The following is a 27,476-nucleotide window of genomic DNA, read 5'->3' on the forward strand; positions in this document are numbered from 1 at the left end:
ACAATGCCCCCGAGGCCCAGCAACGCGCTCCGCGGCGCCACCCGAGGCCAGGCCAGGCAGGGCCGGCTCCTGCAGGCCTCGGAGGCTGCGGTGAAGTTTCCAGATTTTATTTTCGAGACCATCAAGGGGGCGCCATCTTCCTCCACCAGCGCTGGCAAACGAGGCCCAGAGAAGGCCAGCATCGCACCCGAGACCACACAGCGGGCCGTCCGTGCCCGGCCGCCGCGGGCCGCGGGCCACGTGCGGGGTGCGGACCCCGCCGCCCACCGCTCCCCGGCGCACACACGCGGGCGGGGCGGGGCGACGTCCGGAGCTCGGCCTCCCGCCCCCGCGCCCCGACTGGACCCCTCTAGGTCCCGCCCTCCTCCGGGGGTGACGCGGCGGCGGGGCGGGCCCTGGGCGTGGCGGCGCCACTATCTCGGCGGCAGCAGCGGAGCGAGCGCAGCGCGTCGCCACCATGGGGGCCCAGCTGAGCACGGTAGGCGGCGGGGCGCGCCGGGCATGGGGCGCAGGTCGCTGCGGACCCGCCCGCACGGGGGCCTCGGCTCGGGCGGCGCCCACTGCGACCCTTGCGCGAGGGGCGGGGCGGGGAGGCCGGGGCGCGGGGGTGCAGGACGTCACCCCGCCGCACCCCGGCCCGTCGCACCCCGCCCCCCACCCCACCCTGGCCCGGGCGTGCCCGTGGGCGCGGTGACTCATGCCCTGGCCTCTGTCGCGGGGCGCGGCCCTTCTGCCCCAGAGGCGTATGAAAAGAAGGGGGGGGCACCCAGGAGCGGCCCCGCCCGCCGCCCTCATCCCTGCCGGTTCGGGAATGGAGCTGAGTGTGTGTGCACGAGTGAGTGTGTCCGTACGAGTGAGTGTGAGAGTGTCTGGGAAAGTTTGTGCGACGGAGTGTGACTGTGAGTGACATGTGACTGAGCAAATGCGATTCGTGAGAGTGAGTGTGGCTGAGCAAGCGTGACCGAAACGTGAACGCGAGTGTGTATATGTGTGTGAATGTGAGTGCATGCGGGTTTGTGAGAAGGCAGATGTGCGACTGACTGTGAAGGGCGGCATGGGGGTGTAAAGTGTGAGTGCGTGAGCGTGTGTGTGTGTGTGTGTAAAGGTGAGACTGAGTGAGATTTAATGTGTGACTGAGCACGTCGTGGGAGTGAGTGTGGATAGGTGCGAGTGCATGAAAGTGTGAGTTGTGTTAGAGTTTGTGTATCTGTGACTCTGAGAGGGAAAGAGTTTGTGTGTGTGAATATTGTGATGTCACTGGATTGCAGGGTTTTTAGGCATCTTTTAGCAACCATGGCAACCCCTGGGCCCTCCTCCTTACCCCAACACCGCTGTGCTCTTAATCTAACCGGCTTGAGAAGGCTTTGCTGCTGGCCGTTTTACATCTGGAGACATTGGACTCAGACTTGGCCAAGCCACTGGTGGCAGAGCCCAAACTCCACTGTCACGCCATCACTTTTCAGTTGGCTCGGGGTTCCCCTTTTTCCCCCCTGGCCCCCCTCCTTCTGGGATTTCTCTAAAGCCACAGTGGCAGCGCTGGGGGCTTGTGCTCCATGGAGGGTGTAGCCAGAGGTCAGCACCCCACCCACCCACACACACTCTGGTCCCACGTGCTGGCTGCACGTGAGGAGGCTGGCATTGGCAGGATTAAGCCCAGGGCCTCCACTGCCACCCCAGGCACCTTGGACTTGGAAGGCACCTGCCTCCTCCCTCTGACTCTCTGATACATGTCCAGGGCGAGGCAAAAGGCCTCTTGGCCTTGGCCTTTGCTCACAAACATGTGGCCCAGCTCAGGACTCTGGAGGATGCTTGGAGCAAAGGGCAGCCTTGCCCAGGTGATGGCCCCCGCCTCAGTGTAGCGCCCTGACCCGGTCCCCAGAAGTCACCTTCCTCTTTCATTGCTCAGCCCCTCACCCCCACCCCCGTGAGGGGCAGAGCCCTGTTTGGGAGTCAGGAGACCACATCTATCCAAGGAGTGGGTCCTGCTGGGATCCCCGCATGGCCCAGAATACCCGCAGCAGACCCCGGCCAGGCCGCCTGATGCAGGGGCTCCACGCAGTCTGCGGGAGGCCAGCTCGGGCTGACACACTAGGTGTCTTATCTGAGACATGCAGGCTGCAAGGGAGGCCTCCTCCCATACTTTGGGGGGCCCGCCTGAGGGGTTAGCACTCGAGTCTACCAGCCACCTAAGGGGAATGTTGGGGACTCGGCCTTCCGTCGTGGTCCGTGGCTCTTCTGCCCCCAGCGTAGCCGTGAGTGCTCAGTGGGCCCTGACAGGCCTCTGCCACAGGTAGAGTCCGAGGCTTTCCCACTGCCCCTGGCAGCTCTGAGCCTCGTCTGTGACCCTCGGTAGGCAGGGCGCATCTCCTCTGTGGAGGGCAGCTCTGCTGTCCACCTGCCCCTCCTCCTGGCTTTCCTTCTCCCACAGTTGCAGTCCAGGCCCCCGCCTTGTGGAACTTCCTCCAGTCCCTCCCACTTCCTCCCACTTCCTGAGGGCAGTGGCCACTGAGATCCCAGTGGGACAGCTGGCAGGCAGGCAGCAAGCAGGTGAGCCTCAGCACAGGGACCTGGCACCTGGGGAGGGCCAGGACTGCCAGGTGGGGGTTCTGGCACATCCCTCTGCCCAGCAAGACCTGACCTGGGCAGAGCGGATGCCAAGGTTCTAATGAGGGCATTCCAGGGGGTGAGCAGCTGGCGAGGGCACCCCGCGGTGGGGAGCAAGGCTAATCAGCCCCTCGGCTCTGGTAGGTGAGCTGGGGGCTCCCTGCAGACATCCTGGGACTCTGGGCACCCTGTTTCCTCCTCTGCACCCCGTGTTAGCAGAGGTGAGGAAAGGCAGGTAGTGTGTTCCTTGGGGGTCAGAGTGCAGCCTGCAGAGCATTAGGTTAAGGCCTGGGAGAGGGTGTGTGTGTGTGCGCATGTGCGTGCGTGTGTGTGCGCGTGCACAGCACAGCCGAGGATCTGGAGGAGGCCTTGGCCTCAGCCATCTGCCTCCTGTTTACTCTGCCTGCTGCTTGCAGGGGTGGGAGTGGTGCCATAGACAGGATTGGGGGTGCAGAGCATGGGCTATCCCCAAGTCGTGGGAACAGGGCGTCCCCACCCCTTATGTGTCTGGTCAAGCCTCCAACTTTCTGGAAATGAAGCCTTTGCCCCCCACTGCACCCTTTTCTCTGCTCATGTCTGTCTCCCCCACTGGCTGAGCTCCTTGGGGCTGGGGTCCCCTGGCCTGTGTCCCCTGCCTCTGTCACGGGCCCTGGCAGGTGTGCTCACTGGCATCTGTGGCCCAATGGACAGACTAACAGTGAGGGTCTGCCGACAGCTGCCTCCCCAGATAGAGATTTGCACATACGTGACGTCCTCGTCTGCTCTCTCAATGGCCAGATGGTGTCTGTGGGCGCAGAGAGGCCGTGTGGCATCGTGGCTCAGTGCACGGACACCTGGATTCAAATCGTGGCCTTTGGAATTGTCACCCAAGCCTCAGTTTCCTGAAATAAGGGTGGTAATAGCTCCCACCTCCCAGGCTTGAGGGTGACACGAGATCATACATGGCTCTGAGGGGCCCCTGTCGTTGGGACTGGGGCCTGGAAGGAAGGCCACTGACATTTGTCAGCTGCCATGTGAGCATTCTTCCAGGACTGGCTCTAATCCCACCACCCCTCTGGGAGGCTCAGGTGAGGAACAGCCGGGAAGCCAGGACCCTGGCCCGCCTGGGCCTGTGCTCTGCAGAGGGCCCTGGTTTTGAGACAGGACGAGCCGTGCATGCCCCACCCTCGCGGAAGGATCTGGCCTCCTGCCCTAGGTCCTGAAACTTCCAGACAAAATAAAGAGTCCGAGAGAGACTGGGGTGGGGCTTGTTGTCCCTTAACAAATTTATCCACAAATACTTATTGAGTACCCCTGCTAGGAGCTCTGGGGATGCAGTGGCGATGAAACACACAGGTCCCTCTGGCCTTCTGGGGCTTTTGCTCCAGGATCCACTGTTTTGTGTAGACTGTGACCGCAAGCGGGGAGCTGGCCCCACCGTCTGAGCCCAGGCCTGGCGTCTAGGGCACACGAAGCTGGCGCCTGGGATCTGGAAGGTCTGTGTGAGGGTCAAAGCCAGTGTCAGGACTTGCCTTCAGATGTGTTGACATACAGGTCTTTCTCAGGGCCCAGCACTTAGCACAGGCCAGCAATCACGGGCTGGGGGCAGCTGAGTGATTCAGGGTGAGCGACAGAAAATCAGAAACCGAAGCCCAGACCCCACTGTCTGAGTCTCAGTTTCCCCATTTGTCAGATGGAGAATGCAGTTGGCTTCTGGGTCTGAGGAAATGCAAGGGAGGGAGTTTTGCAGACTGAAGCGAGCTGTAGGCTGAGGGGGTCTTATGTTATTGAACTTGGCTGTGCACTTAAACAGCTGTGCCGGGGGAGATAAAACTCCTGAGAGCACCAGACACGACTCCAGTTGACTCTCGGCATCATTTAAGTTTATTTCCAGAGCTCCCAACAATGGCGGTTTCCTGCAAATGTAGCTTCACACAGCTTTTCCCTAAACAGTGTTCTCTAAACACGGATGTGGCTTCTCCGATTGATATGGCAGGGGAATCCTCAGAGTAGTCCTCACCCCCAAGGAGTTCACAGCGTGGGGCAGAAGCTGTGGAAGGCAGCTGAGGGCCTGCTTAGCTAGGGAGGTGCCAGTCGGGAGATCTGACATTTGAGTTGGGCTCTGAGGGATGAATAGGAGTTTGCTGGTTGGCTGAGGGAAGAGGAAGGGCAGAAGGGAGAGTGTTCAAAGGCCTGAGGCAAGAAGGGCTTGTGGCTAGAGTTGTGGCCATGCAGTAGGGGCCTTGAGTGTGGGCAGTGGGGAGCCATGGCGGGTGTTTGAGGAGGAGATGGAGCGTCTTGTTGGTTTGAACAGCTGGGGCCTTACGGCGGGAGGCAGGATGTGGGATCCTGGTGGGGCAGGGGGGATTTGGGCTGTGGGCTCTGTGTCTGGAGCACAGAGAGGGCACCTGTCCTGGGAGGGAGCTCTGGGAGAGCCGCACTTTGGGCGAGACAGGCCTGGGGTTGAATCTTGGCTCCACTCCTGAGTCATTGCATGACCATGGGCAAGCCACTTAATCTCTGAGAAACGGGGACAACAGTATCACTTGTCATGAGTGTGGTCCTCTAAGGATTGGCTTTGGTGTGACTCGAGCAAGTTACTGAGACTCTCTGGGCTTCAGTTTCCTTATCTGTAACCGGGTGATAATTACAGCACTGGTGGCCTGGGGTTGATGTGAGGGTCATCCCAGGGAACTCAGGTGCACACCTGGAGCAGCACCAGCTCAGGGGTGCTGACCACATTTGCTGTGCGCACAGCCTTTTCCTGCCTCGTTTTCTCCCCAGCCCTAGATGGGGCCATCCTCAGGCACTGGAAGGTGGGGGTGGAGAGGCCAAGATTCTCCCCAGAATTCCTGAGCTGGGACTTGAACCCAGGTCTCTGGACCCCAGAGTCCAGGGTTATAAACCAGAGCCTTTCAAATGAGACCCAGGATGGGTTGAAACGCCACCTGCTGCCTGGAACATGGTAGATGCCAGTTAAATAAATGGACAGGTGGCCCTGGGCAGGGTAGAGTCTGGGCTGGCTCCCCTAGGCTTTCCCTGCAGACCCACTGCAGACCAGGGCCCCCAGGGGGCAAGGCTTCAGTTGCACCCAGCCTGGAGGCCCTGCCTGGGAGAGAAGCATATTGTTCTGAGCCCAACAAAGGGCCTGTAACTGCAGCCAGGCCGGGCAACTTGAAGCCGCTGGGCCGGTTCGGGGAACAGGACCAGACCTGGCGTGGGATCTTGGCGCCTCTGCCCTTCCTTCATTTGGGTATTCCAGCTTCCGGTGGTATTGGCCCCATGAGGGTGGCGGGCAGTTCCTGTGTGTGCAGCCACATCCCCAGCCATAGACCCCTTGGTGCACGGGGCTGGCCACATCTCATCTTTTAACCTAGCCCCACTAGGAGGTGGGCAGGGCAGTGGCTCTGACCTTCTGCAGAAGGGAACACAGAGGCTCAGAGAGGCCTCAGGTGCTCAGCCAGAGGGCGCCCTCCCCCGACTGATAGACAGGGAGGACTCTTGGCCGGGCTTCCAGGAAGTGGGGAGCAGTGGGTCTGGGCCTTGAGAGGTGAAGATCACCTTTCTCGCCCTCAGTAGGGCAGGGACCACTTCTAGGTCTGTGCTGTGCAGAATAAGCTACCTCAGGAGCCCCACGAAGGAAGCAGAGAGGCCTCCGAGGAAGCAAGGAACTTGGCTTAGCTTCCTGGCAGCCAAGGCGAAAAAGGGAACTCGTAGGATTATGATAAGAAGAATGCACACAGCCCTTTGCTGAGAGACAAAGTCGGGGGCATGTGTCGTAGGGAGGGCGAGTGAACAAGCTGTGAAACAACTTTCTTGAGAACCAGTATCTTGCGTGAATTTTGGGGTCTCACCTCGCCATTTGAGCCACCAGAGTGGGCTCCTCCTACACCACACCCCACTTTGATTTTGAGATAATTTTGGACTCACAGTAAAGTTGCAAGAAAGTAGAAAGAGCTCTCGTCCATTCCTCACGCACATGTCCCAGATGTCAACATTTGCTTTATTGTGTGTGTATTTTTTTAACTATTTGAGAGTGTGATAGCTCTGATGCCCTTTTGCCCCTAAATACTTTACTTTCTCCTGAGAACAAGGACATTCTTTTGTCTGACACAGGCTAATGAGGAAATCGTGAAGGTAACATTGATATAACGCCGCTGACTCATCCATGGGCCTGAGTTCATATTTCACCATTGCCCCAGCATTGCCCTTCATAACTGGTTTTTTTTTCCCAGCCCAGCATCTAATCCGAAATCACACATTGCATTCGGCCCTCTCTTTGGTCACTGTATTGGTTTACCACAGACTAGATGGCATAAAGCAAAGGAATTGATTCTCTCACAGTTCTGGAGGTCAGAAGTCTGAAGTCAAGGTGCGAGCAGGGCCGTGATCTCTGGAGGTTGAGGGGAGGGTCCTTCCTCTCCCTTCCCGCTTCTGGTGGCCGTCGGCAACCCTTGGCTTGCAGCCGCGTCACCACAGTCCGCCCTGTCTTCCGTGGCCTTCTCTGAGTCCCCTCCGCCTCTCTCTCTCGTAAGGACACTTGTCATGAGATTCAGCACCCACTGGGATAATCCAAGATGATCTCATCTCAAGATCCGTGGTTCGATTACATCTGCAGAAACCCCTTTTCCAAATTAGGTCAGATCCCCAGGATCTGGGTGGACGTGTCTTCCAGGGGCCACCATTCAACCTACCAGAGCCTCCTTTAATTTGGACCAGTTTCTCGGCCTTTCTTATTCGTGGCGTTGACATTTTGAAGAGTCACGGCCAGTGATTCTGGAAAATGACCCTCAGTGTTTCCTTGTGGTTAGAGGCGGGTTGTGTGTTTCTGAAGGAAGCCCGTAGGGCAGTGGTGGGTCCTTCATGTCTGGATGTGCAGGATGTTGGCCGGCGCCTTTCCTGTGGCACTCTCTGGTTAGGGGGTGTCTGCTGTGTTCTCCCCTGTAGAGTTGCTCTGAATGGTTTTCTTCCTGAGTCTCGCTTGTGGTCCAGATAGCGGAGGATGCTCAGGACCCGACTTCCAGATGGCCAAGGGCCTGCTGGGAGCCTGGCCTGGGTTAGGCACTTTCCATGGCTTATTTCCACCTTCACAGCCCAGGGAGTGTGGCTTGGGATCCCCATTTCACAGCTGGAGAAACTGTGCTCAGAGAGGCGAAGTGATCTCTCCAGGGACAAAAAGACAGCTAGAAAGGGCAGGAGGCCGGTGTCTTTCTTTGCAACGGTATCTTCTCTGGGTAAACCTGAGCAGCGAGCTATCCTGCCACAGGTTTGGGGTTGTCTCTGTTAAAAAATCCAAACCACTCTTTTGTGAGACTGAGATGTAGCGGGGCAGGGGGCTGGCAAGGAGGAGCCTCTCAGGGCCATGCAAGAAGGTGAGCATTGGCCTGATGTTTAAGAAAGTGATTAGGGAGGCTGCTGGACCCAGGTTTGAAGCTCCCCACCTGCCAGCTGTGTGACTTGGGCAAGTTGCTTCACCTCTCTGAGCTGTTTCCTCATCTGTAAAGTGGTTGTGATGTTGGTACCGACCTTATAGAGTTGTCATGAGGTTAACGCCTGTACCGGGCTCTGTGTGGTTCTGAACAGTAGCTTCTCAGAGCTTTGGGGGACCTCATAGATCACCTGGTCCAGCTCAGTTCAGAGAGGGGAAGGGACTTGCCCAGGGTCACACAGCCAGCAAGGAGAAGAGCTTCCCAGTGCCCAGCCCAGTGCCTCAGCTGCCCCTCACACCTGAAAGTGGAACCCCAGGGCTCAGGGGTTTGTCTCTTTGCCTAAAAAGAGCTTAATAAGACCAAGGAAATTGACTAAAGGAAGAAAGAGAGGGAGAGAGTACAGATACACAGTGGTCAAGCACTGTTTTTTGTGTACTATTATGCTGAGCTTCCTGGCAGCCAAGGTGAAAAGGGATGCATGCTCAGTTACGTAGCTTTCTTTGTCCCTGTACCTTGGGGGAAACGGACTTAGTAATGCAGTGATGGGTTTCATGAGTCTGCTTTCTGTAACTCCTCCCAGCCAGTGCCAAAATGCATGATGGGAGGTTCCCTGAATGAGGATGGCGAGGTGCTCCCAACAGTGGGGATAGCGTGAGCAAAAGCCTGGAGGTGTGAACCAATGGGCGTGTTTGAGGAAAAGGCAGGTAGCAGGCCCGTCCCCATGCCCGCGCTGACCTCGTGGGTCTGTCCTGTCGTTTCAGTTGGGCCACGTGGTCCTCTCCCCAGTCTGGTTCCTCTACAGCCTGCTCATGAAGCTGTTCCAGCGCTCCGCCCCGGCCATCACTCTCGAGAGCCCGGACATCAAGTACCCGCTGCGGCTCATCGACAAGGAGGTGACCGTCAGACCCCACATGGCGGGGAGGGGTCACAGGGCGTGGGCCCCCAGAAGCACCTCTCTCCTTGTCAGCATCACGGCATTTCCCAAACACCTACTATGTGCTCAGGATGTGGCTCCTTTGAAGTAGGTCCTGTCACCTGCCCATTTTAGAGATGGATAAAGCAGGTGAGGTCCATTTCTGTAGCTACCGCTGAGTGGCAGAGTGATTCGAAACCAGGGCTCTGACCACAGAGCGCATTCTCCGAACCACACGCACTGTCCTACAGACCGTCCAGGTGGGAGGGACCCTCAGGACTTTTGGGTTCATGCACTCATTTAACAGGTGGGAAAGCAGAATGAAAGAGGTCACACTGTAAGTCACAGGTAGAACCAGGACTCAGGCTTCCCGGTGGTCCCGGGTGCTCCTCCTCGCACTGCCCGCCCTTCTTCCCCGCCCCTCAGGGCCATCTGCTCAGGGCCTGGCTTGTTACATCTGCCAGATGCCCTGCCTGATCGCCTGATGCCACTGTGACTCCATCTGCCCCTCTGCCAGGCTCCCTCCTGCCACCTCGTGGGACATTTCCCTTTGCAAACTTCTGATTGTGATTGAAAACCATCCCCTTCCTCCTTACTCTTCCCCTATCCGAGCCCGTCCCTCATGCTATTTCTGGCCACCTGCAGCTGCCTCAAGAAGGGTGTGACCGGAAAAACTTGAGTCATGGAGCAGAGATTCACCTGCCTGAGAGGCCCCGGGTTCCGTAGGAGCCTCAAGTCTCCTTGGTGCAGAGCTGGGGCTTCTCGTGGCTGGTGGGATGTGTATCTATGATTGTACCAGGAGTTCACAGAAGAGTTAAAAACCAGAGAGAGGCTAAAGAAAAAAAAAGTTACCCCTTCCTCTGTGAGACCACACTTATCCTTTCAATATGTTTTATAGACATTTTTTTCTTACTAAAACGAAATCTTAATATTTTGAAATCTTAACCTTTTTAAAAATGTTTTCCTTATTTCCTTTTTTATAAAAATTCTGCTTTTGAAGTGTGAATGATCCCCTCCCCCATCCCCCATGCCCCCTCCTTCACCCACAGAGATCTCATTCACGCGTCAACACGAGCCTTTTCTGGGTGTCATGTTTGTGTAGATATGACGTGTGGAGGTTCAAGTGTGTATGTACTGAGTTTCTCTTTTTTAATAACCTGATTTTTTTTACGCAGCCATGTAACATGGACATCTTTTCACGTCTAACCCAAGGCTGATTCCTTATTGTTGACGACTGTCTAGCATTGCGTCATAGGGATGTCGCATGTGGACCTCCAGTCCCCTTTGAGTATGTTAAATCTTCCCCTCCCCCCACAATTGTAGCCTAATGGGGGCTTTGCAGGGTCAGCAGACGGGTCTGCTTTTTGATGCTTTTGCTGTGTTCCACCACTGGCACGGGGAAGGGCCCCTGCTGCCTGCCCTTTGTCTCTGAACTAAACTGGACCAGGCGGCTGCAAGGTCCCCCGAAGCTCTGAGAGTCTGCCGCTGAGGTCATCATGGCCAGCAGCCTCCTGGATGCCACTGCTGTGCTGTGCCCCGCTAGAGGTTGCCCAGCACAATAATAATCAGTATCTTTCCCTCATTTCTCTTCTTCCTCCAAAGATTGTCTGGCGTGTGGGTTTCCGACCTTGAGCCCCAGGACCAGTCAGTAATCCTGGAACCTGTTCCCAGGGGGCCTTGAGACCCTATGTGGCCGGAGGGCAGAGGCTTCCAGGGCAGAGAGGTCCACCAACAAGCCCTGTGTCTTAAATGGCGGCTGGGTGCCGTCCTTCCTGAGATCCAGGCCACCTTCCTCTGCTTGCACACTTCAGTGATGCTCAGGGCGACACTGTTTCTTTGGAGAAGTCCATGTCCCTCTTTCTGAGTAAGAACAATGTCCATCAGGAGGCCTTGCCACTTCACCTAGCCTCACGTGAACACGCTCTGCCCCTCCACACCCATGCTCCTGGCTGCACCGGGTGAAGGGGAAACCCCATAGGGGCCTGGTGGGGCCCAGGTCAGGAGTCAGGGTGCTAGGTTCAGACCCCAGCTCTAACCACAGCTTCGCTGGCCTTGGTTTAAGACCAAGGATTCTGGGGCGTTTGTCTCGGCTCCTTCACCTCAGGCAGCCTCTGCCCCACCCGGGGACCGTGCGCCTTCTGCCCTGTGCTTCCAGCCACAGGGTCGTGGCTGCCCTGGTTCTCAGGTGGCTTTGAGTAGGGTGGTTTCTAGAGCCCCTCTCTTGAGTCTAGGCCTGGGCACATAAGGCCTTGTCTCAGCTCTACCCCTAGTTTGCCAGCCCAGTCCCCAAGTTCTTCCTGCCACCTCAGGACACTGCTCAAGCCGATGGCAGAGGTGACTCTCTCCCTTCTGTCCCTGGAATTTTCTGGGCTGTTTGGCAGCCTCCTTTTGGGATCCTGAGTTCGCTTGCCATTCTGACCACCTTGCTGTGTGGCCCTGGGCAGGTCACTGCCCTTCTCTGAGCCAGTGTGTGCCTGACCTCTGCACTCACACACACGCGTGCAGGTCGTGTGTCCACATATGGTGAGCACCAGTGCGGCTTCTGTCAGCGACCCAGGGGCCGGTTGGCCCCTCTGCCCTGGGTGCCGTCCCAACAGCTTGGGCCTCTTTGTAGGTCATCAGCCATGACACCCGGCGGTTCCGCTTCGCCCTGCCGTCACCGCAGCACATCCTGGGCCTCCCTGTTGGTGAGTGGAGCCGTGCGCTAGGTCAGAGAGGTGGGGACTTTGTACTTCAACTAGGGAAAGCAGGGAAGGCTTCAAAGAGAAGGTGACAGTCTCCCTCTGCCCTCGAGGGTAAATATCAGAATGAGGGGACGCGCCCTGGGGTCCCGGCCGTGGCACCAGCGTGAGCAGAGGTGTGGTGGTGAGGGGCCGGGCTGTGGGAGCCGAGCAGGGCGGGCGCAGGGCAGTCGGTCACCAAGGCCCGGCGGACCCGGTGGGGGCGGTCCCTGACCCAGGGCCACCCCTGTCCATCCTGCAGGCCAGCACATCTACCTCTCGGCGCGAATCGACGGAAACCTGGTCATTCGGCCCTACACGCCTGTCTCCAGTGATGACGACAAGGGCTTCGTGGACCTGGTCATCAAGGTGAGGTTTCGCTGCTGTGGCCGTGCAGGGCGGGGATGCCTACATCACAGCCAAGGCCTCCGGGGGACCCGCGTTCCCCACAGCCTGGGGTCTGAAGGCCCAGGGCTCCCTGTGCCCGATTTCTGAGTGAAAAGCAAATTGTAGTTGCCAGCAAAAGCCACATGTGGGGGTCTCGGCAGAGGGCAGGGCCTGGGCTCGGGCTAAGTGTCTTCACATGGGGCTGCTCGTCTGGAAGAGGAACCGGGAAGGTCGATCGGCAGGCGCGGGGCTCACTTTCCTGCTCTCGGAGCTGAGCACCTGATGGTGGCCGAGGCACCCGCTCCGCCACACTCGATGCACAGGCTCTGTGACCAGCAGGTCCTCTCCTGAGCATGATTCCCTGAGAAGCATCCGCAAACTCGCTAGGGGTGCGGTGTGAGGAGCTCACGGTGCGTCATCTTGGGAGCTGGGGTGACAAGCCTTCTGGAGCCTGTCACGGGCCAGGGAGAAGATGCAGCCGTTAGCGGCGACAGACCAGAGAGACACAGAATGACCAGCCAGGATCATAAAAACATTGTGCTCAGTGGAAAGAGAAGTGACAACTGCAGCAGGGGACATTTTTATGAAAACTAGAAACAAGCTTTACAGCAGCGACCCACATTCTCCGATTACACATCCAACAGATCCAGACCAGTCCAGGCCTAATCCCCAGAGCACCTGCTCTAGAGACCCAGCACAGACCCAGCACCTGCCCCAGGACTCAGCAAGGGGCTCTGCCTCTAGAGGGACAGAGGCAGAGCCCCTTGCTGAGTCCTGAGGCAGGTGCTGGGTCTGTGAGGGCAGGAAGGGAGTTGTCCTGGTTCTGGTCTGTGTCACTTCTTACCTTGGTGTCATTTAGACCCTAAGCTGGGTACACAGGCCTGGCCTCAGGAGCCTGTCATTGGCTGGAGAGCAGACAGTGAACCCATGGTCACACAGAGGTCAGTGCTTATTCCAGGGGGCGAGGACACAGGACTGAGTGCTTGGAACAGGCCGGAGTAGGGTGATGAGAGCCACCCCCTGAGCAGGCAATAGCGAGGTGAGATCTTGCAGTGAGAAGAGGGAGGAGAAGGACCTTCCAGGTGCAAAGGACCTGAGGTCAGTAGGAGACCCGCGGGAGGGCGGCGGCTCGAGAGGAGAGAGGTGGGAGAGGCCGGCGGGGCCAGGCAGGGCCTTGGAGGCCCCCGGAAGCTTGGGGCTTTGTCCAGAAGCTGAGAGACGGTGGCGAGGGTCCGAGCAGCTTTTCTTGTCGAAATCACTCAGGCCAGATGTGGAGAACATGGGGGGATTCAAGGAGAGGATGAAAAACTCACAGTGACCCTCCTGGCTTAGAGACCTCGCTGGCCCTTGGCCTCGGATCAGGGTCAGAGGCCTGGCCTGGCGTACGCGGTGCTCGGACTGCCTCCTCCATCTCCCCGCACTCCCCGCCGCACACACACAAAGCCGAAATCCCAAAGGGCACAGGGCAGGAAGTTTGATGTTTTTATGACAGCACAAAATGGAAGGAACTGAATGTCCCCCAGGAGGGCGTGGCTGAGCCGACTTCCCGGAGCCTTCGCCTTCACTGTGCTGATGGCCGTCAGAATCTTGCTTCAGGGAGGGGACACAGAGTTCTCGGTGGAATGTTTATGCATCAAATCAAGGCCTAGATTGGTTGCCCTGTGTACACCAGGCTGAGGCTATTCGTTCCAAGGACACGTTAGGGGGAGGGCAGACTGCTGGGGGTACAGGACACAGGCAGGTAAGTTTCATGGGTAGATGGGGCACTGCGTGAGAAGGCCACACAGGGCTGCAGAAGAGCCCCTAAGAGGCACTTCCCACGGTGGCCCAAAGCTTACCCTGCAACCCTGCAAACTGGGGACCGAGGACTGTGGGTGTGTCTTGCAGGTTTACTTCAAAGACACCCATCCCAAGTTTCCTGCTGGAGGGAAGATGTCCCAGTACGTGGAAAGCCTGAAGATCGGAGACACCATCGACTTCCGGGGCCCGAACGGGCTGCTGGTCTACCAGGGCAAAGGTGACTCGGGTTGGAATTCCCCGAGGACCCAGCTGGTGCTGTGAATGCTGGGTGCAGGTCCTGACTCTCCTGCTGTCCGGATGGGTGATTCTTGTTGGGCAAGATGCCTCGTCTCTGGGGCCTCAGTTTCCCCAGCTGTAAAGGGAATAAGTTGGCGAGCACAGGGGTTGCAGACTGGCTGCCCTCGGGGGCCACATCCGGCCCACAGACCAGCCTCATTTGGCTGAACACAAGCCAAAGGGTTGTGCTGGAGTGCCTCCCGTCTGCCAGCCTCTGCGCTGCACCCCATGCCATCCGCATGAAGGGCTGATCCCTGTGTCCCTCTGGGCATTCGAGTGGCCCTGGTACCCCGCCTGCCCATTCTCTCCCTCACCATTCCTGGCTGCGTTTGTATGGTGGCTGCCCGTACCTCGGGCCCCTAAGCGGGGCCAGGTTCTCCAGCCTAAATGACTCCCAAACACCTGTGTTTGAGAGCTGGGCCTCACCCCTTCTCCTCTCCCCCAGGAAAGTTTGCCATCCGTCCAGACAAGAAATCCAACCCCGTCATCAAGACAGCGAAGTCTGTCGGCATGATCGCGGGAGGAACGGGTACGTGGACGCGGAGCCCCTCACGGAGTCCCCAGTGGGTGGATGTCGTGGGTGGGGGTCAGGGCGTGGGACGGGGCATAGGGATGAGCGATTGTGAGCTGCCCGAGGTCAGGGACCCAGGCCAGTTGTCCTGCACCGTCCCCTGGGCAACTGCCTGTAAGTATGCAGCAGGTGCTCACTCAGCGTGTGGGGGTTACCATTTTGCAGGCATCACCCCAATGCTGCAGGTGATTCGTGCCATCATGAAGGACCCAGATGACCCCACTGTGTGCCATCTGCTGTTTGCCAACCAGGTCAGTGGACGTTCTGGAGATGTGCAGACCCAGCTCCTGCTGAGGGGGGACACTGGGCCTGGCAAGGCATGATTAGGGGTCCGCGTGGATGCTCAGGACTGCTGAAATGTGAGGGGTGCTCCGAACATTCTGTGCACAGGCAGCTTCGCAGCAGCAGGTGAGGGCCAGGCTTTTCAGCCCGGAGCCCAGTGACCTGATGCTTGGGGGTGGAAAGGGGTGAGGCACCTAGAGCACCCCCCACCTGAGCTGTGCTCCCCCCAGCTTCTTCCTCCGAACCTCAGAGCTCCCTCCACGAACAGAGCTCAGAACCCACCAGTGAAGTAGGCAAATGCCGGCCTGGGCTGGGGCCAGCCTGGGGACAGAGGGGCCGTTTCACAGACGAGGTACCGAGAGCACACCCGTGCCAGGTCCCCCCCGAGCTAGGCGTGCTGGGCAGGGTTTGGACCTGGTCCCTCCTAAGTGCATGGCCCCCTCCCCACACTCCCTGTCTGCCCTCGCCTGCTGTGTGCCCTTAGACAAGACATTTTCCCTCTGGGCTTTGCTCCCTCAGCTGGAATGAGCTGATGAAGCAAGGTCGTCGCAAGGCTCTTTCCTCGTTCAGCGTTTCAGGGTTGATGACGTGGATTTTGTAAAGCGACGCCCCTTTAGGGGAAGCTGAGACACCTCCTCCCTGCAGTGTGGGAGCCATGCCCAGGCCCCCTGTACCTCCCTCGCAGATACGGTTCAGGTCAGCTCGCCCCAGCGTCCCTCTGGCCCGGGCTCTGCACTGTCCATCTGTGAGGAAACCAAGCCCAGAGGGAGAGGGGCTTGCCCGAGGTCTTTGGACTCCTGCACAGCTGCAAAACCTTGCCCTGTGGCCAGCCAAGGTGGCCTTGACTAGTCCCAGGGGTAGGTGGAAAGAGCCAGAAATTCCAAGCTGCTGGTGGGGAGGGAGGGGGAGCAGCGGTTCGACTTGGCGGTGCTGGGTTAGTCCCTGTGGAGGCCGTCCGCCATCTCTCACCTACGCAGGGCATCTTCGAGCCTGCTGCCCGTTAACCGGGGCGCTGGGACTGCCCCACCTTTGTAAGCTCTGGACACAGAGGGCCAGAGAGGGGAAGCGGTGGACCCAGGAAGCGGTGGAACCAGGACTCGAATCAGAGCATATTTTATGGAAAATAACTATATTTTAGAGGCCATTGTTTTGCTTTACATTTTTGCAAACCTTTCGTAACATCTGGCTTAAGAGAAGCGGCTGGATGCCACGTGTTTCTGCGTTTGGTCGGTGCGGTATCTCAAGTCATAAAGCCTCTGGAAGTCCCGCCGTGCATTTATGAGGGCGCGAGAGTGAGAAATGAAGAGTCTTAGTGTTATTTGAAAATCGTTTTGACCTCAGGGGCTCTCCGAAGGGTCTCCGACACCCCAGGAGGTCACAGGCGACACCCTGAGAACCACTGCTTTGCTGCAGCCAGGCTGTTGCCCCTCCCTCCTTCCCGTGTCCTGAGTCGGGAAAGCTCGGGGCTCTGCACCAGCCTTGGCCATAAGGAAACACGGCTTTTCAGAGGGACGTTACGGGACGGTTCATACCAGTGGGGCATGCCTTCTTCTTGGCCAGAGAGACTGATGCTCTCAAGGTGTCGTTGGTTCTTTATAAACTAATACTCATTCCCAGGGGGGTATTTTCTTCCCTGTCGTATGACAAAATAATAAAATGGTCCCACAGGCGAAGCATATATGCACAGCCAAGTCAGTTTTGAAAAAGAATAACGAGGAGCACTAGATGTTAAAACATACTAAACAGCATCCGTGATGAAAACATGGTTCTAGAGCCACACATGACACCTGGGTTCCCGGACTTAATGCCTTTCCGGGTAACACAATGAAAGTCTAGACTGTGCTGGAATATGCTAGAATATGTTGCTATTTACATTTAAATGAATCAAGGTTAAATAAAATTAAAAGCTTACTTTCCCAGTCTCGCCGGCCACATTGCATGGGTCCCATAGCTACCTGTGGCCAGTGGTTACCACATTGAACAACACAGATGTAGAACATTCCGATCATTGCAGAAAGTCCTGTCGAACAAGTCTGACCTAGAAACAGACCCAAGTACACATGAGACTGTGTCTCTGATGCGGGTGACGTCTGAAACCTGAGTGGAGAGAGGAAAAGGAGTATTGGGTTAATTGTTATACGTTTAGGGAACACTAAGTATGTCCCTACGTCACCTTATAACAAAATGAAGTTTAGGTTAAAAGTGTGTACATATGAAAACAAAACGAAGCTTTAAAAGTAGTAGTTGAGATTTTTACAAGTATTGTTGAATGAATGAATGAATGAATGAGGATGATCAGTCTAAGCAAGACCCCAAAGGTGAGCCCTTAGAGTCCCCTACTGAAAAAAAAAAAAATTAAAGCTCCCGGGGTGGGGGGACATATAAATAGATAATGCATCACCAATAAAAATTAATACCCTTAATGTAAAGAGTACAAAGTCATAAAAAAGATATGACTAGACCAATGGCAAACTTATTTATTAAACGCGAGATTTACTTTCCATCAGTCCGACTGGCAAAGAGTAAACAGTTATTACCCAGTGCTGGCAGAGGTGTAGGAAGACGGACACTCTCTGGCACAGCCCTGGGGGGTCTGGGAAGGCTTCCTGGAGGAGATGGCAGTAGGCTGAACTCTGTCCAGCCCTGCGGGGCTACCAGGTATCTATGTCCTAACTTATAGCTGTGCACACTGGAAAGCCGGAACATAAAGGCTTGCCCCAGGGACGAGGGTGGTGAACCCTCATTCCTTCAACTAAACCAGTCGTTATTTAGGTGTTAAACCGACCCCTAGGGATAATCACGATTCATATTTCGGCATATTTCCTTCTAGTCTCTCGCCTTTGTCCCATACTTGAGCTTTCCCATCTGAAGTTTTGTTTTCTGCTCTCTCCACTCCCCATTATATCGGGAACGTCTTCACCTGTAGCTTTTATCCGCTCCTGAGGCAAGATGAGGAGAGGGTGGGGTGAGTGTTCCTGGAGTTGGTGAGCTACGCCGGTCTGCGTTCCTGGAAGCTTCGCCAAGCGGGTGGCCCGTGGGTGACAGGATGACGAGCTGTTGGGCGAGGAGTGTCACCAAGGGCAATCTCTGTCACCATCCCTTCTGACTCCTGGGCCCTGTCCCCCCACAGACTGAGAAGGACATCCTGCTGCGGCCTGAGCTGGAAGAGCTGAGGAACGAACACTCTGCACGCTTCAAGCTCTGGTACACGGTGGACAAAGCCCCTGAAGGTGAGCCGGGGAAGCCTGAGGCAGGCAGGTGGGGTGGGGCGCTGGCCCATGGCTCACCTGTGCTGAGCCCACTGCGGTGCTGAGGCTTCTGCTCACATGGTCTCCTCTGGTGCATGCTCTCGCCATGGCCCCGTGAGAGGGAGGTGGTGCGACCCACCTGCAGATGAGGAAGGAGGAAGGATCGGAGAGGGAAAGTCAGTGCCCCACGTCACACAGCTAGAGCAAGTCACCAGAGCAGGGGCTTGAACTCACATGCTCCTCCGGTGCCAGCCAGGCCTTGCCCCCTGCCAGACAGAGAAGGCCTGCCTTCTCCCCTTGGCTGGGGGCTCCCTCTGGGCTGGGTCTCCAGGTCTCGAGTTGGAGTGGGGGTGATCGTTCCCAGCTTGCAGTTTACACCCGTTTTCTCTCTGGCCATCAGCCCTGAGGGGCGAGCTGGGCTGATGCACGCTTACCCACCGTCTATCTGCTTTGGTGTTTAAGCTGTTGATTGTGGCGGGACCAACACCTCGTGGGAGGCAGTGAATGAGGGCTGCCCCAAAACCTGAAACAAGGTTGCCCTCTGGCAGCTAAACTACTGTCTTAGGTAGATGTAGATTCAGAAAATATCTTCGTTGCTGTGAAAAAAGCAGCGGCTCCGGCTTCTTAGTAGATAATACTGGTGATGCTTGCTTTGGTGTTGGGAGGCTATAGGGAGTGGTGGGGACTGTGGCCAATTGGAGCACATCTGTCCTGTGCAGAGGGGGCGGCTGCCTCTCAGTTGCAGGCAGTCCTGTTATGCAGGAACACACCTTATAGGCCAGACTTTTCCACTTTTTAAGGGAAGCCGGATCTGCATTTTCATGAGAAATTTCTCAATGTTAGAAACTGGGCATTTTCGAAGCACCCGTGTGGGCGCCAGCTTGTAATCTCGTTCACGTCCTGCCGCCCTGCCCTTGCTGGGCCTCCCGCTCCTCACCCAGCTCCACGGTTCCCTGGGACTCATCCACGGTGTGGGGAACACACAGCGCTGTTCTTTACCCAGAAATGAGCAGGTGGGCTGGGGGCTGGCACCCGTCTCACAAGCTGGGTCATTTGGGTCCATCCCTGAGAGAGGAGCCGCTCTCTCGGGTTGACCAAATCAGGTCCTGGGCCTTCCCGCTGAGAGCCGGACCTGGGTGGGTTGGTGGACCTGTCACCCATGTCCCAAGGCCTTTGGCTGGACCAGCCGTCCTAGGCCAGCTCATCTGAGCTAGGCAGGTCCCTTCCTGGTTTGACCCTCTGCTCCGTGTGTTCACGAAGCCAGCGTGGCCCCATGGGCCGATGATGTTCTAGTGGGATGAACAGGAAACGGGCTTATCAGCAATTAGCATAGCAGGCGGTTGTAGTGAGACCCGGGAAAAACACAGCGGAGTCGGGAAGGGGGTCAGGAGTAGAGGCGGGGCAGGGGCGCTGGTTCTGGGAGGCAGGGCTGCTCTTGTTCTGGTAAAGATATGTACATTTATCTCATACCAGGTCTCAGTGGAAAGGAGGAAAATGAGGGTGGGTTAGCCCTGTTCCGGCCCCAGGTCCTGATGGTGTGATAGGGTTGGTTCCTGAGCCGGTATGGGCGTGTCCTGGCCTAGGCCCTGGTCCTGGGAGGGCACCAGCGCTGACCCCTGGTGGCGACACATGGCAACGCCAAGGGCAAAGTGCTGCCTCCTGGGAACTGTTTTAACAGCACCCAGTTACCCGCCAGGGGAGGTACAGTTGAGTGGTCTCCTATTATCCTGACCCACGATTCAAGAATAGTTGGGGTATTTCTATGATGTTTGGTATAAGGTGAAATTTTAGATTTTGAGAAAGAAAATGGTAACTGGCCAGCATGGCTATTGTGGCGCTAAGCAGAGGAGCAGGGAGAGGGGCCAGCTCAGGTGGCAAATGCAGCTGACTTATGTTTCGCCAACAAAGCCACCTTCAGTACATGTATAAAAGAAAATCCACTATCTTTAAAAATCCTTGTAAAACTGAGATGTCTCTTATAGATCGGCACATTTTATACACTAGCAAATACAGTTCCATGCATTTTTTTTACAAAGTCTTTTCAGATCTATTGCCCGGCTATAAAAATATTGTCCGTGCTCTGCCCCCTTCCAGAAGAGAGTTTAGGCAGCTTCCAAAGGCTCATGGAGCGAGTCCAAGTGGTACAAATGGAAAGTGGACTGAGAAGAACAAAGGCAGGGCCGTAAAATGGAATCAGGAATGACGTTTGTACGAAAACATGGACTGGAATGCACACTCGCCCCAGGTGGGCCATGCATGTCATTCTGAGCTTCCCAGCAGCCAGAGTAAAAAGAGAAATGGGGTCAGTTACTTGGAGCACTATCCATGAAAGAAAGAATACTCCATTGCTCAGCAGAACAGACTTTTCCTGGTCCCCAGACCAGCTGAGACTGTCTCGGCCCCTCCCACCGAGTAGACACAGAGCGATGCAGTACGTGTTATCCATCTAGGCAAGGTCCCTCAGTCACCTCCTCCTGACCTTGGCTTCCACAGCTGCAATTCTGTTGGCGTCAAGGGTGTTAGCGAGGCTCTTCCAGATTGTGAAAAACAGATAAGCCAGATAATCGGGTACTGATGGCTGGAGGGACTCAGGGTAGGAAAGCATCCCTCAGCCTCAGCCAGTCCTGATGGGAGACTGAGCACCTCTGACGGAGGCAGTGTCTCTCTGTCTCTTCCCCACCTCGCCCATCTGCTATTCACGTTCCTGCTCAGCCCTGCCTCCTACCCTCCATTTATCCGCCTGCCACCTCTTTGTGACCGACCCCTCTGGAGCCTAGCTAGAGGATCTGCCTGGGTGGTCACCCCACCCATTGGCCAGAGCTCAGAGGCTGGCCTGGGGTCAGGCACCCACAGTGAGATCAGGAGGTGGTCAGAGGGGAGGGAGCATGTGGCAGGTGGTGGGCATCCGCAGGTCCCTCTGTTTGTCTGTCCCTCTGGGGCTGAGCTGCTTGGCGCAGCGGTCGTTTGAGAGGACCGTAGCTGCATGGCCAGCATGTGCTCTCGGTCCCCAAGTAGTGTTTGAAGAACCACAAAGGAAGGGGCGTTTCACCCGGGGTCCTCTGGTGATCATTCAAAAGAAAAGGCAACTCGTTAGGGCAACCTCTTTGGAAGAAGGTGGGGAGACCTCTCACCCAGACCTCATAACCCCACGAGGTGGGTGGACGGCACTGAGTACACATGTGGAAACTGAGGCACAGAGGGGTCGCTTGCCCAGCAGATTGGAAGCCAAACCTGGAACCACGGTGGGTGTCTGTCTTCATCTCTTCTGCCCCCACACAGCCCCCAAATGTCAGAGCCCCATTCCCCTGTCAGACTCCTGCCAGCCCTTGGTCCCCGTTAAGCCACTGTGTGCCCGGGCTGGGGAGTCTCTGTCTGTGAGCAGCCCTTGCGGAGGGTCAGTCCTTGAGGTCCATGTTGGAGTAGAGCCCTTGCAGCCTCGGGGTGCCAGGTTCTCACTACGGGTACTGTCAGTCATTTGGAGGAATAGGAGAAGGTTCCGGATCTCAGGTGGAACCTGGGGACAAGCTGTGCATGTGAGTGTGCAAGATAGGGAGACAGGCAAGACCGAGAGGGAGCCACTGCCAGCGCATCTGGAACTTCCGTTTGTGTCCGGGCCTTGCTATTTTCAGGCTCATCAATTGCTTATTTGAGACGCAGTCCTTCGTTCATTATTAATAAGCAACTACTAGGCGCCGGGCTGTCTAATCACTGGGAACACAGCTGTGGGCCCGACGGGGCTCCTCACGGGCCTGCGCCCTGGTAGGGACAGGAGTCAGACAGTGGGCCTGCCGAAATGATGGCGGTGGAGGATGTTACTTTGACCTTGAGCCCGAGGCTGGACACCGGCTTGGGGGCCTCTTGGATCTGGAGTTCACATTGCAGCCTTGTGCATGCCTCATTGTGTGACCTTGGACAACTCAATTCTGGGTCCTCTGGGCCTCAGTGACCACATCTGTAAGGTGGGTTCAGTGACCCCCTTCCTGTTCACCCACGAGGTGGTTCTGAGGGCCGCCCGAGAGGCCGCGTGGAAGCAGAAGGCTTTGCAAACTGGGACGTGAGAAGGGCTCGCGCTTGTGCGATGGGTGAGCCAGGCTGGGCCTGGGCCTCCAGGAGAGGTTCACTCGGATCCACCTCTTCACTCTTCAGTGCTTGTTGAAAGAAGGAAGGGGTTCGCGGCACAGGGGCTTCATCGGGGGGTAGGGGGGTGGAGGGGCGTCGGGCAGGTGGGCGGACGTCAGTGCTCCCAGGGCCTCGCTTGGACTCACCCAGTCTCCCGCCCGCAGCCTGGGACTACAGCCAGGGCTTCGTGAACGAGGAGATGATCCGGGACCACCTGCCGCCCCCGGAGGAGGAGCCGCTGGTGCTGATGTGCGGCCCCCCGCCCATGATCCAGTATGCCTGCCTGCCCAACCTGGATCGTGTGGGCCACCCCAAGGAGCGCTGCTTCACCTTCTGACGGCCGGGCACTGGCCCCCCGCGCACCCGCCTCGCGTCCTCACGTGCCCTGTCCACACCCAGCCCTCATGCCCCAACGTCACTCTCCGCCACATCTCACACTTTGGCCTGGGGCTCAGCCTAGCCTGCCCACCACACCTGGGTGGTCACCCCGCTGGGCTGGCCCTCAGGGGGCCGCTTCGGGAGCAGGGTTCTATCGCAGGTGGGCCGCCACCGGCCACCTTCAGGGCGGGTTCCTGACTAGCCCTCACCGGTTCTCACCATTGATGCTGGGTCCCAGGCCCTGTCCGTCCCTCACCCCCACACTCCCCACACTGCTGGGCTGAGGCCGTCAGCACCGTGGTCCACCCCCAAGTCCCAGAGCGGACCGCAGTGTGGAAATAAATGTACATGTCCAGGCAGCCCAGAGCTGCAGGTGCCAGGGTCTCCCCTGCCACCACCTTGGGATCCTCACCTGCCGCCCATCACTACCTGCCTCAGGGCCAGGCCAGGCCTCAGCACCTAACACTACATGACAGGTACCACCAAAAAGTCCTGGCAACGATGGGCTGCCCCTGCCAGGGCCCAGGCAGGCCTGGCCAGCAGGGAGCTTGGCTCTCCACCAGCTGGTTGGGAGGAGGGGTGGCCAAGGGCCCTGCCAGTTGGCACACGGGCCCTCCCGAACCCTCTCCATTTTCCCCAACACACCCAAACATTCGGGCAGCTTTGGGGCTTCCAAGCTGTCAACTCGGCATCGGCAGTCAGATCTATCACCTCAGGGTCTTGGGCCACCAGCCCTGATGGCAGAGCTAAGATGATGCTATTTATTCCTTGTCCCAAACCCACCCCTCCCGCTGCCTGCCTCCGACGTGGGGGAGATTCTGAGCAGAGCCCTTGTCTGCTGCGTTCTCTGTGGCCACCACGTCGCTGTCATACAACAGCGGGTTAGTCTCTTGCCTGTCGGCTTTTTCAGTCATTTATGAGCAGAAGAAAAGTTGAAATAAAACTTTGCTAATATTAACCCTTCCACAGCTCCTGAGGCTGTGACCCGTGTCACTGTGGGGGCGGCAGGGAGGGGGCACAGGACGGGGTTGTGCAAAGCCTGGCATTTATTCTGATGTGTATGTGTGTGTTTGTTGTGGGAAATTTGGATAGTACAGAAAAGTATACACAGGAAAAAAAAAATACTGGGCATCCAGAGGCAAACACTGATCACTGTAATGAAACCACAGGATCTACCGTGCAGCCACTGCTTTTCCCCAGAGCCATCACAGCCTCTCTGTAAACCCAGGTGGGTCGTGATTCAGTGTGTAGCGAGTGCCCTATGGTTAGACAGTTAGGCTGTTCCCACTTTGTGAATCTTGTAAGTAACAATGGCCATCTTCACCCTCTTTCCAGATGATTTATTTTCGGTTAGATTCCAGGAGGCAGAAGGCTGGGCCAGGGGCTCCGGACACGGGAGTCCAACGTGTAAACCCTCCCCTCATGCCCACCCTTCTTCAGATCATCTCACCGAGTTAAAGGCATCTCCAGCCCTGTCTTTGGACAACTCTGGATGTCCCCAGTGTCTTCCTTTTCGCTGTCTCCTCCTGACAGCCCTAAGAGAAGTAGGGGGACGTCACTAGCCCCATTTTCTGCTGGAAAGACAGGCTTGGCAATGAATGGCTTTCGGGTTGGAGGTGGGGCTGGAGGTGAGGTGGGTGTTGTTCTGCCCTGTGGAAGGCTCCAAGATGGAAGGGCGTCCGCTAGTTCCCGCGTCCATTCGTGCACTGTTCCGGGTGCTGGGGACTCAGCTGTGGCTACCCCAACACGCCCTTCACTGCTTCTGGGGTGCTACTGAGAAAGGCATCAGACAAGGAACAAATGATGGTAATGAGACTGTGTGGGAGTGAGGGTGGCAGGAAAGCCCTCTCAGAGATGGCATTTATGCTGAGATGTGACGGGAAGGAGCTGGCCGTGCTGGGGTAGGTGTGCAAGGTGGTGGAAGCAGCAAGTGCAGAGGTTGTGGAATAAACTTCCAGGCAGATCAGAGGATGCAGGTGGCTGAGAGGACTGTGATGATGAGGCTGGAGAGGACAGGATGGGGGAGCTCACCCAAGGCCACACCTTGGGTACCAGGGGAGCCCCTTTCTCTCAACAACTCACCTTCCATTCTGTCCCCAGTGCCCACATCCTGGCCCTCACATGTACTGGGGCAGGCAGGGCTGGGACTCAGCCTAGGAAGCCCAGGCCTCAGTGGCCCTTCCCCACACCCACTGTGTGCTGGAGACCCTGCTGAGCACTGCACACAGTAGGCCTTCTCGTTCTTCTCCCAGTCTGGACGAGAAGACAGGCCTGAGTGTCTGGTCTGACCACACACCTGCCTGAGCCCATGAAAGGCCGTCTTCTGGAGCTGGGAAGGACATGAACTGGGCCTGGCCTCTCCCTCAGGCTCAGTCTTCCCATCTTTAAAATGGGTGTGTGAACTTGGTCAGTGATTCTCCATCCTCTCAGACCTGACACCATTTTAAAAGAATATTTACAGCAGCACCTTTACCCTCCTGAAGTGATTCACAAGTAATATCACCAACCTACACACAGAATAATTTCTTTTAAAAACACACAAACCTATAACTATACTATAAAAGCAAGAAAGGAAAAGAATGTTTAAAATGATGCACATTTCAGCCTGTAAATGCCCCAGTCCCTCAGAAGCGGGGTGGGGCGATCAATTTCCAAACAAAGAGGGACCTAATTCCTTGGCTACTGCGCAGCAGCATTGCTGGCAACTCCATTTTTCATACCAGGCAAAAAGTCTTGCGTATTTAATACAAGAAATGGAGTGAAGCCTGTCTCAGAGAATCGTAACGGATCTCTAGGCTCCAGGAATGTCGCCAGCGTTGGGAGGGCAGGCAGGCCGCCCCACCCTAGTCCACCCCCACGTGACCGGATCCCTGTCGCCGGGACAACCAAACACAACCCTGCAAAGCTCTGAAATGCCCCCTGGGGGCGGGCCACCCCGCTGACAATTCCAGAAAAAAGTTGATCTCCATTAATGACCCTATTGTGCTGGCTTTAAAAAATAATTTAAGGGACTTTTTTTACCTTTGCAGGCGCGACAGGACCTTAGCTCCTGAGGTCCTCTGGCCACTTCCTCGTTCTTCTGCACCTGCCTTCGCGGTCCTCTTCCGTGGCCTTGGCCCTTCTCTCGCACCCCAGGGAGGGAGGGGATAGTGGTCGCGGTTCAAGCAGCACCGAATCACGGCCAGGTGGGACCTGGAATCTCCTCCGTCTGGTGGCCGACCGCAGACCCAGCTCTCTCGCCCAGTGTCTCCACGGAGTTTCCGACAAAGGATTTTTAATCGTGGCGAGATGTTCTGTCAAGAGTACCTAACTCCGCTCGGCAGCGTTGGGCTTAGAAAATGATGATGAGAATAATAACTCATAGAGCACTTAGTCCATGATCGGCGCTGTTTTAAATACGCTGCATCTTTTATTGATTGATTGACAAACATGTATCCAACACCCCGCCTCATGCCAAGCTCGGTGCTGGAGGCTGGAGTTGCATCGAGGCAATTATATGTATGGAACACTTTAATGAAATCAGTCTATTTGACATTCGCAACGACCTGTGTTATTTGTCCAATTATACAGATCAAGAAGACTGGCACGAAGAGGTGAAGCGATTTGCTTGAGAAGGTCGTGCCGCCAAGAAGTGTGCCCCTGGCACGTGACCCAGGCGATCTTCCAGCTCTCAGCCCCTTGAGCACTGCATTTTAAGCCACAATATGAGCGCCGACTGTGCGCAGCCGGGAGCCGCATGTGTCTTTCTTTTTCAATCACAAATAAGCAGCTGACATTGTACAGTAGTTATAGGGGGGAAGTTTCAGAGAACTGGCTAAAGTCGCCTTTAGGTTCACGAACTGTATAGAAATGGACAGTTTCACGGGCCATAAATAATAAACATTGTCAGCAACTTTGGAAGGCCCGACCAACGTGGAGGGCGGCTAGGACAACAACCGGGCCGCTTCAGACTCGCGGGCGGTGAGGAATGCACCACCCTCCGGCCCCGATTCTCGTTTAGAGTAAACACCCCCCAACTCAGCTTTGCTTCTACCTTCAGACAAACCTGTTCTCTCTCTTTTTTAATAACCAGTAAACTACGGCCAAATATCCATTTACCCTTATTACAATATTTAAAAGGCCATGATATGAGTCAATACTTCCTACAGTGATGACATTTTTATAATAAAAAACCCAGTCGTACTTATACAAGCAAGAAACAGACTGCGGTTTTCGAAGGGACGAAAAGATAACAGATTAAAACCAAAGTGAACACGAGGAACCTGTAAAACAAGCGCACTGTAATAATACCTACTAGAGAATTAGTAACTTAGAGGACTGAAAAGAAGCAGGACCTAGTTGTCATTAGCCTGCTCTTTCCTTTAGGGTAACGGGGTCGGGCAGATCGCGACTCCCAGGCATCCCGCAAAGTAGGCGGGTCACCTCAGGGGCAACCTTTACCCGCTCAAAAATTCGTCTCACATTGGCAGTGAGGATTCGGGCGTCACCCCGAATCGTTATTTTCCTTACTCATAAGTTTAAGGCATGAGAGAGATGAGGAGTTACTTCCTAGGTTATGAATCTCGTTCTCATTAGCCCTACGGTGAGTATCAAAGTTGACTGCTGAACAGAGAGCTCCGTTCCTTTAAAGTTGATCTTAATCACTAGTAAATCTTTCATCTAACTTTTCGTTTTATTTGTTGTCCGGGGAGAATAGGTGATGGTAGTGCGCGCCCCGCCGTATGCAGATAAGCAGTCAGTGTCGCTAAGGCTCACGGGGAGCTCCCGCCC

General features: G+C 56.3%; 1 protein-coding gene, 1 long non-coding RNA gene and 1 other non-coding gene across 7 annotated transcripts; 1 reads left to right on the plus strand and 2 right to left on the minus strand.

The window, feature by feature from the left end:
* The first annotated feature begins 348 nt into the window (after positions 1 to 348).
* On the plus strand, positions 349 to 23,664 carry CYB5R3 (cytochrome b5 reductase 3). 2 transcript variants are annotated; one of them, XM_039863280.1, is made up of 9 exons: positions 349 to 478; positions 8,774 to 8,905; positions 11,540 to 11,612; positions 11,908 to 12,014; positions 13,920 to 14,049; positions 14,554 to 14,637; positions 14,845 to 14,930; positions 18,092 to 18,197; positions 22,490 to 23,664. In XM_039863280.1, the coding sequence occupies exons 1-9, from the start codon at positions 458 to 460 to the stop codon at positions 22,663 to 22,665; spliced, it is 915 nt and encodes a 304-aa protein (XP_039719214.1). In that variant the 5' UTR covers positions 349 to 457; the 3' UTR covers positions 22,666 to 23,664. The 2 variants fall into 2 exon arrangements, with proteins under 2 accessions (XP_039719214.1, XP_039719215.1); XM_039863281.1 differs by having other exon boundaries at positions 18,092 to 18,191; positions 22,493 to 23,664.
* On the minus strand, positions 15,808 to 27,403 carry LOC120602926 (uncharacterized). Of its 4 annotated transcripts, none has more exons than XR_005652914.1 (3): positions 25,728 to 27,403; positions 16,494 to 24,479; positions 15,808 to 16,217 (listed from the first exon to the last, which is right to left on the minus strand). It is a non-coding gene; the product is annotated as an uncharacterized LOC120602926 (long non-coding RNA). The 4 variants fall into 4 exon arrangements; XR_005652912.1 differs by having other exon boundaries at positions 15,810 to 17,058; positions 17,499 to 24,479; XR_005652915.1 differs by having other exon boundaries at positions 15,813 to 17,058; positions 18,249 to 24,479.
* On the minus strand, positions 27,083 to 27,232 carry LOC120603035 (U12 minor spliceosomal RNA). Its single transcript, XR_005652942.1, has one exon. It is a non-coding gene; the product is annotated as a U12 minor spliceosomal RNA (small nuclear RNA).
* Positions 27,404 to 27,476: the final 73 nt, after the last annotated feature.

The sequence above is a fragment of the Pteropus medius genome, unplaced genomic scaffold, assembly GCF_902729225.1.
Source record: "Pteropus medius unplaced genomic scaffold, Ma_sr-lr_union100, whole genome shotgun sequence".
In the NCBI taxonomy this organism is placed as follows: domain Eukaryota; kingdom Metazoa; phylum Chordata; class Mammalia; order Chiroptera; family Pteropodidae; genus Pteropus; species Pteropus medius.

What these genes read in the sequence shown, in the direction of transcription:
- CYB5R3 (XM_039863280.1), top strand. Translation starts at nt 458, where the DNA reads ATGGGGGCCCAGCTGAGCACG. An exon ending in CATCCTGGGCCTCCCTGTTG is followed by an intron (nt 11,613 to 11,907) that starts GTGAGTGGAGCC and finishes TCCATCCTGCAG; the next exon opens with GCCAGCACATCTACCTCTCG. An exon ending in TCGTGGACCTGGTCATCAAG is followed by an intron (nt 12,015 to 13,919) that starts GTGAGGTTTCGC and finishes TGTGTCTTGCAG; the next exon opens with GTTTACTTCAAAGACACCCA.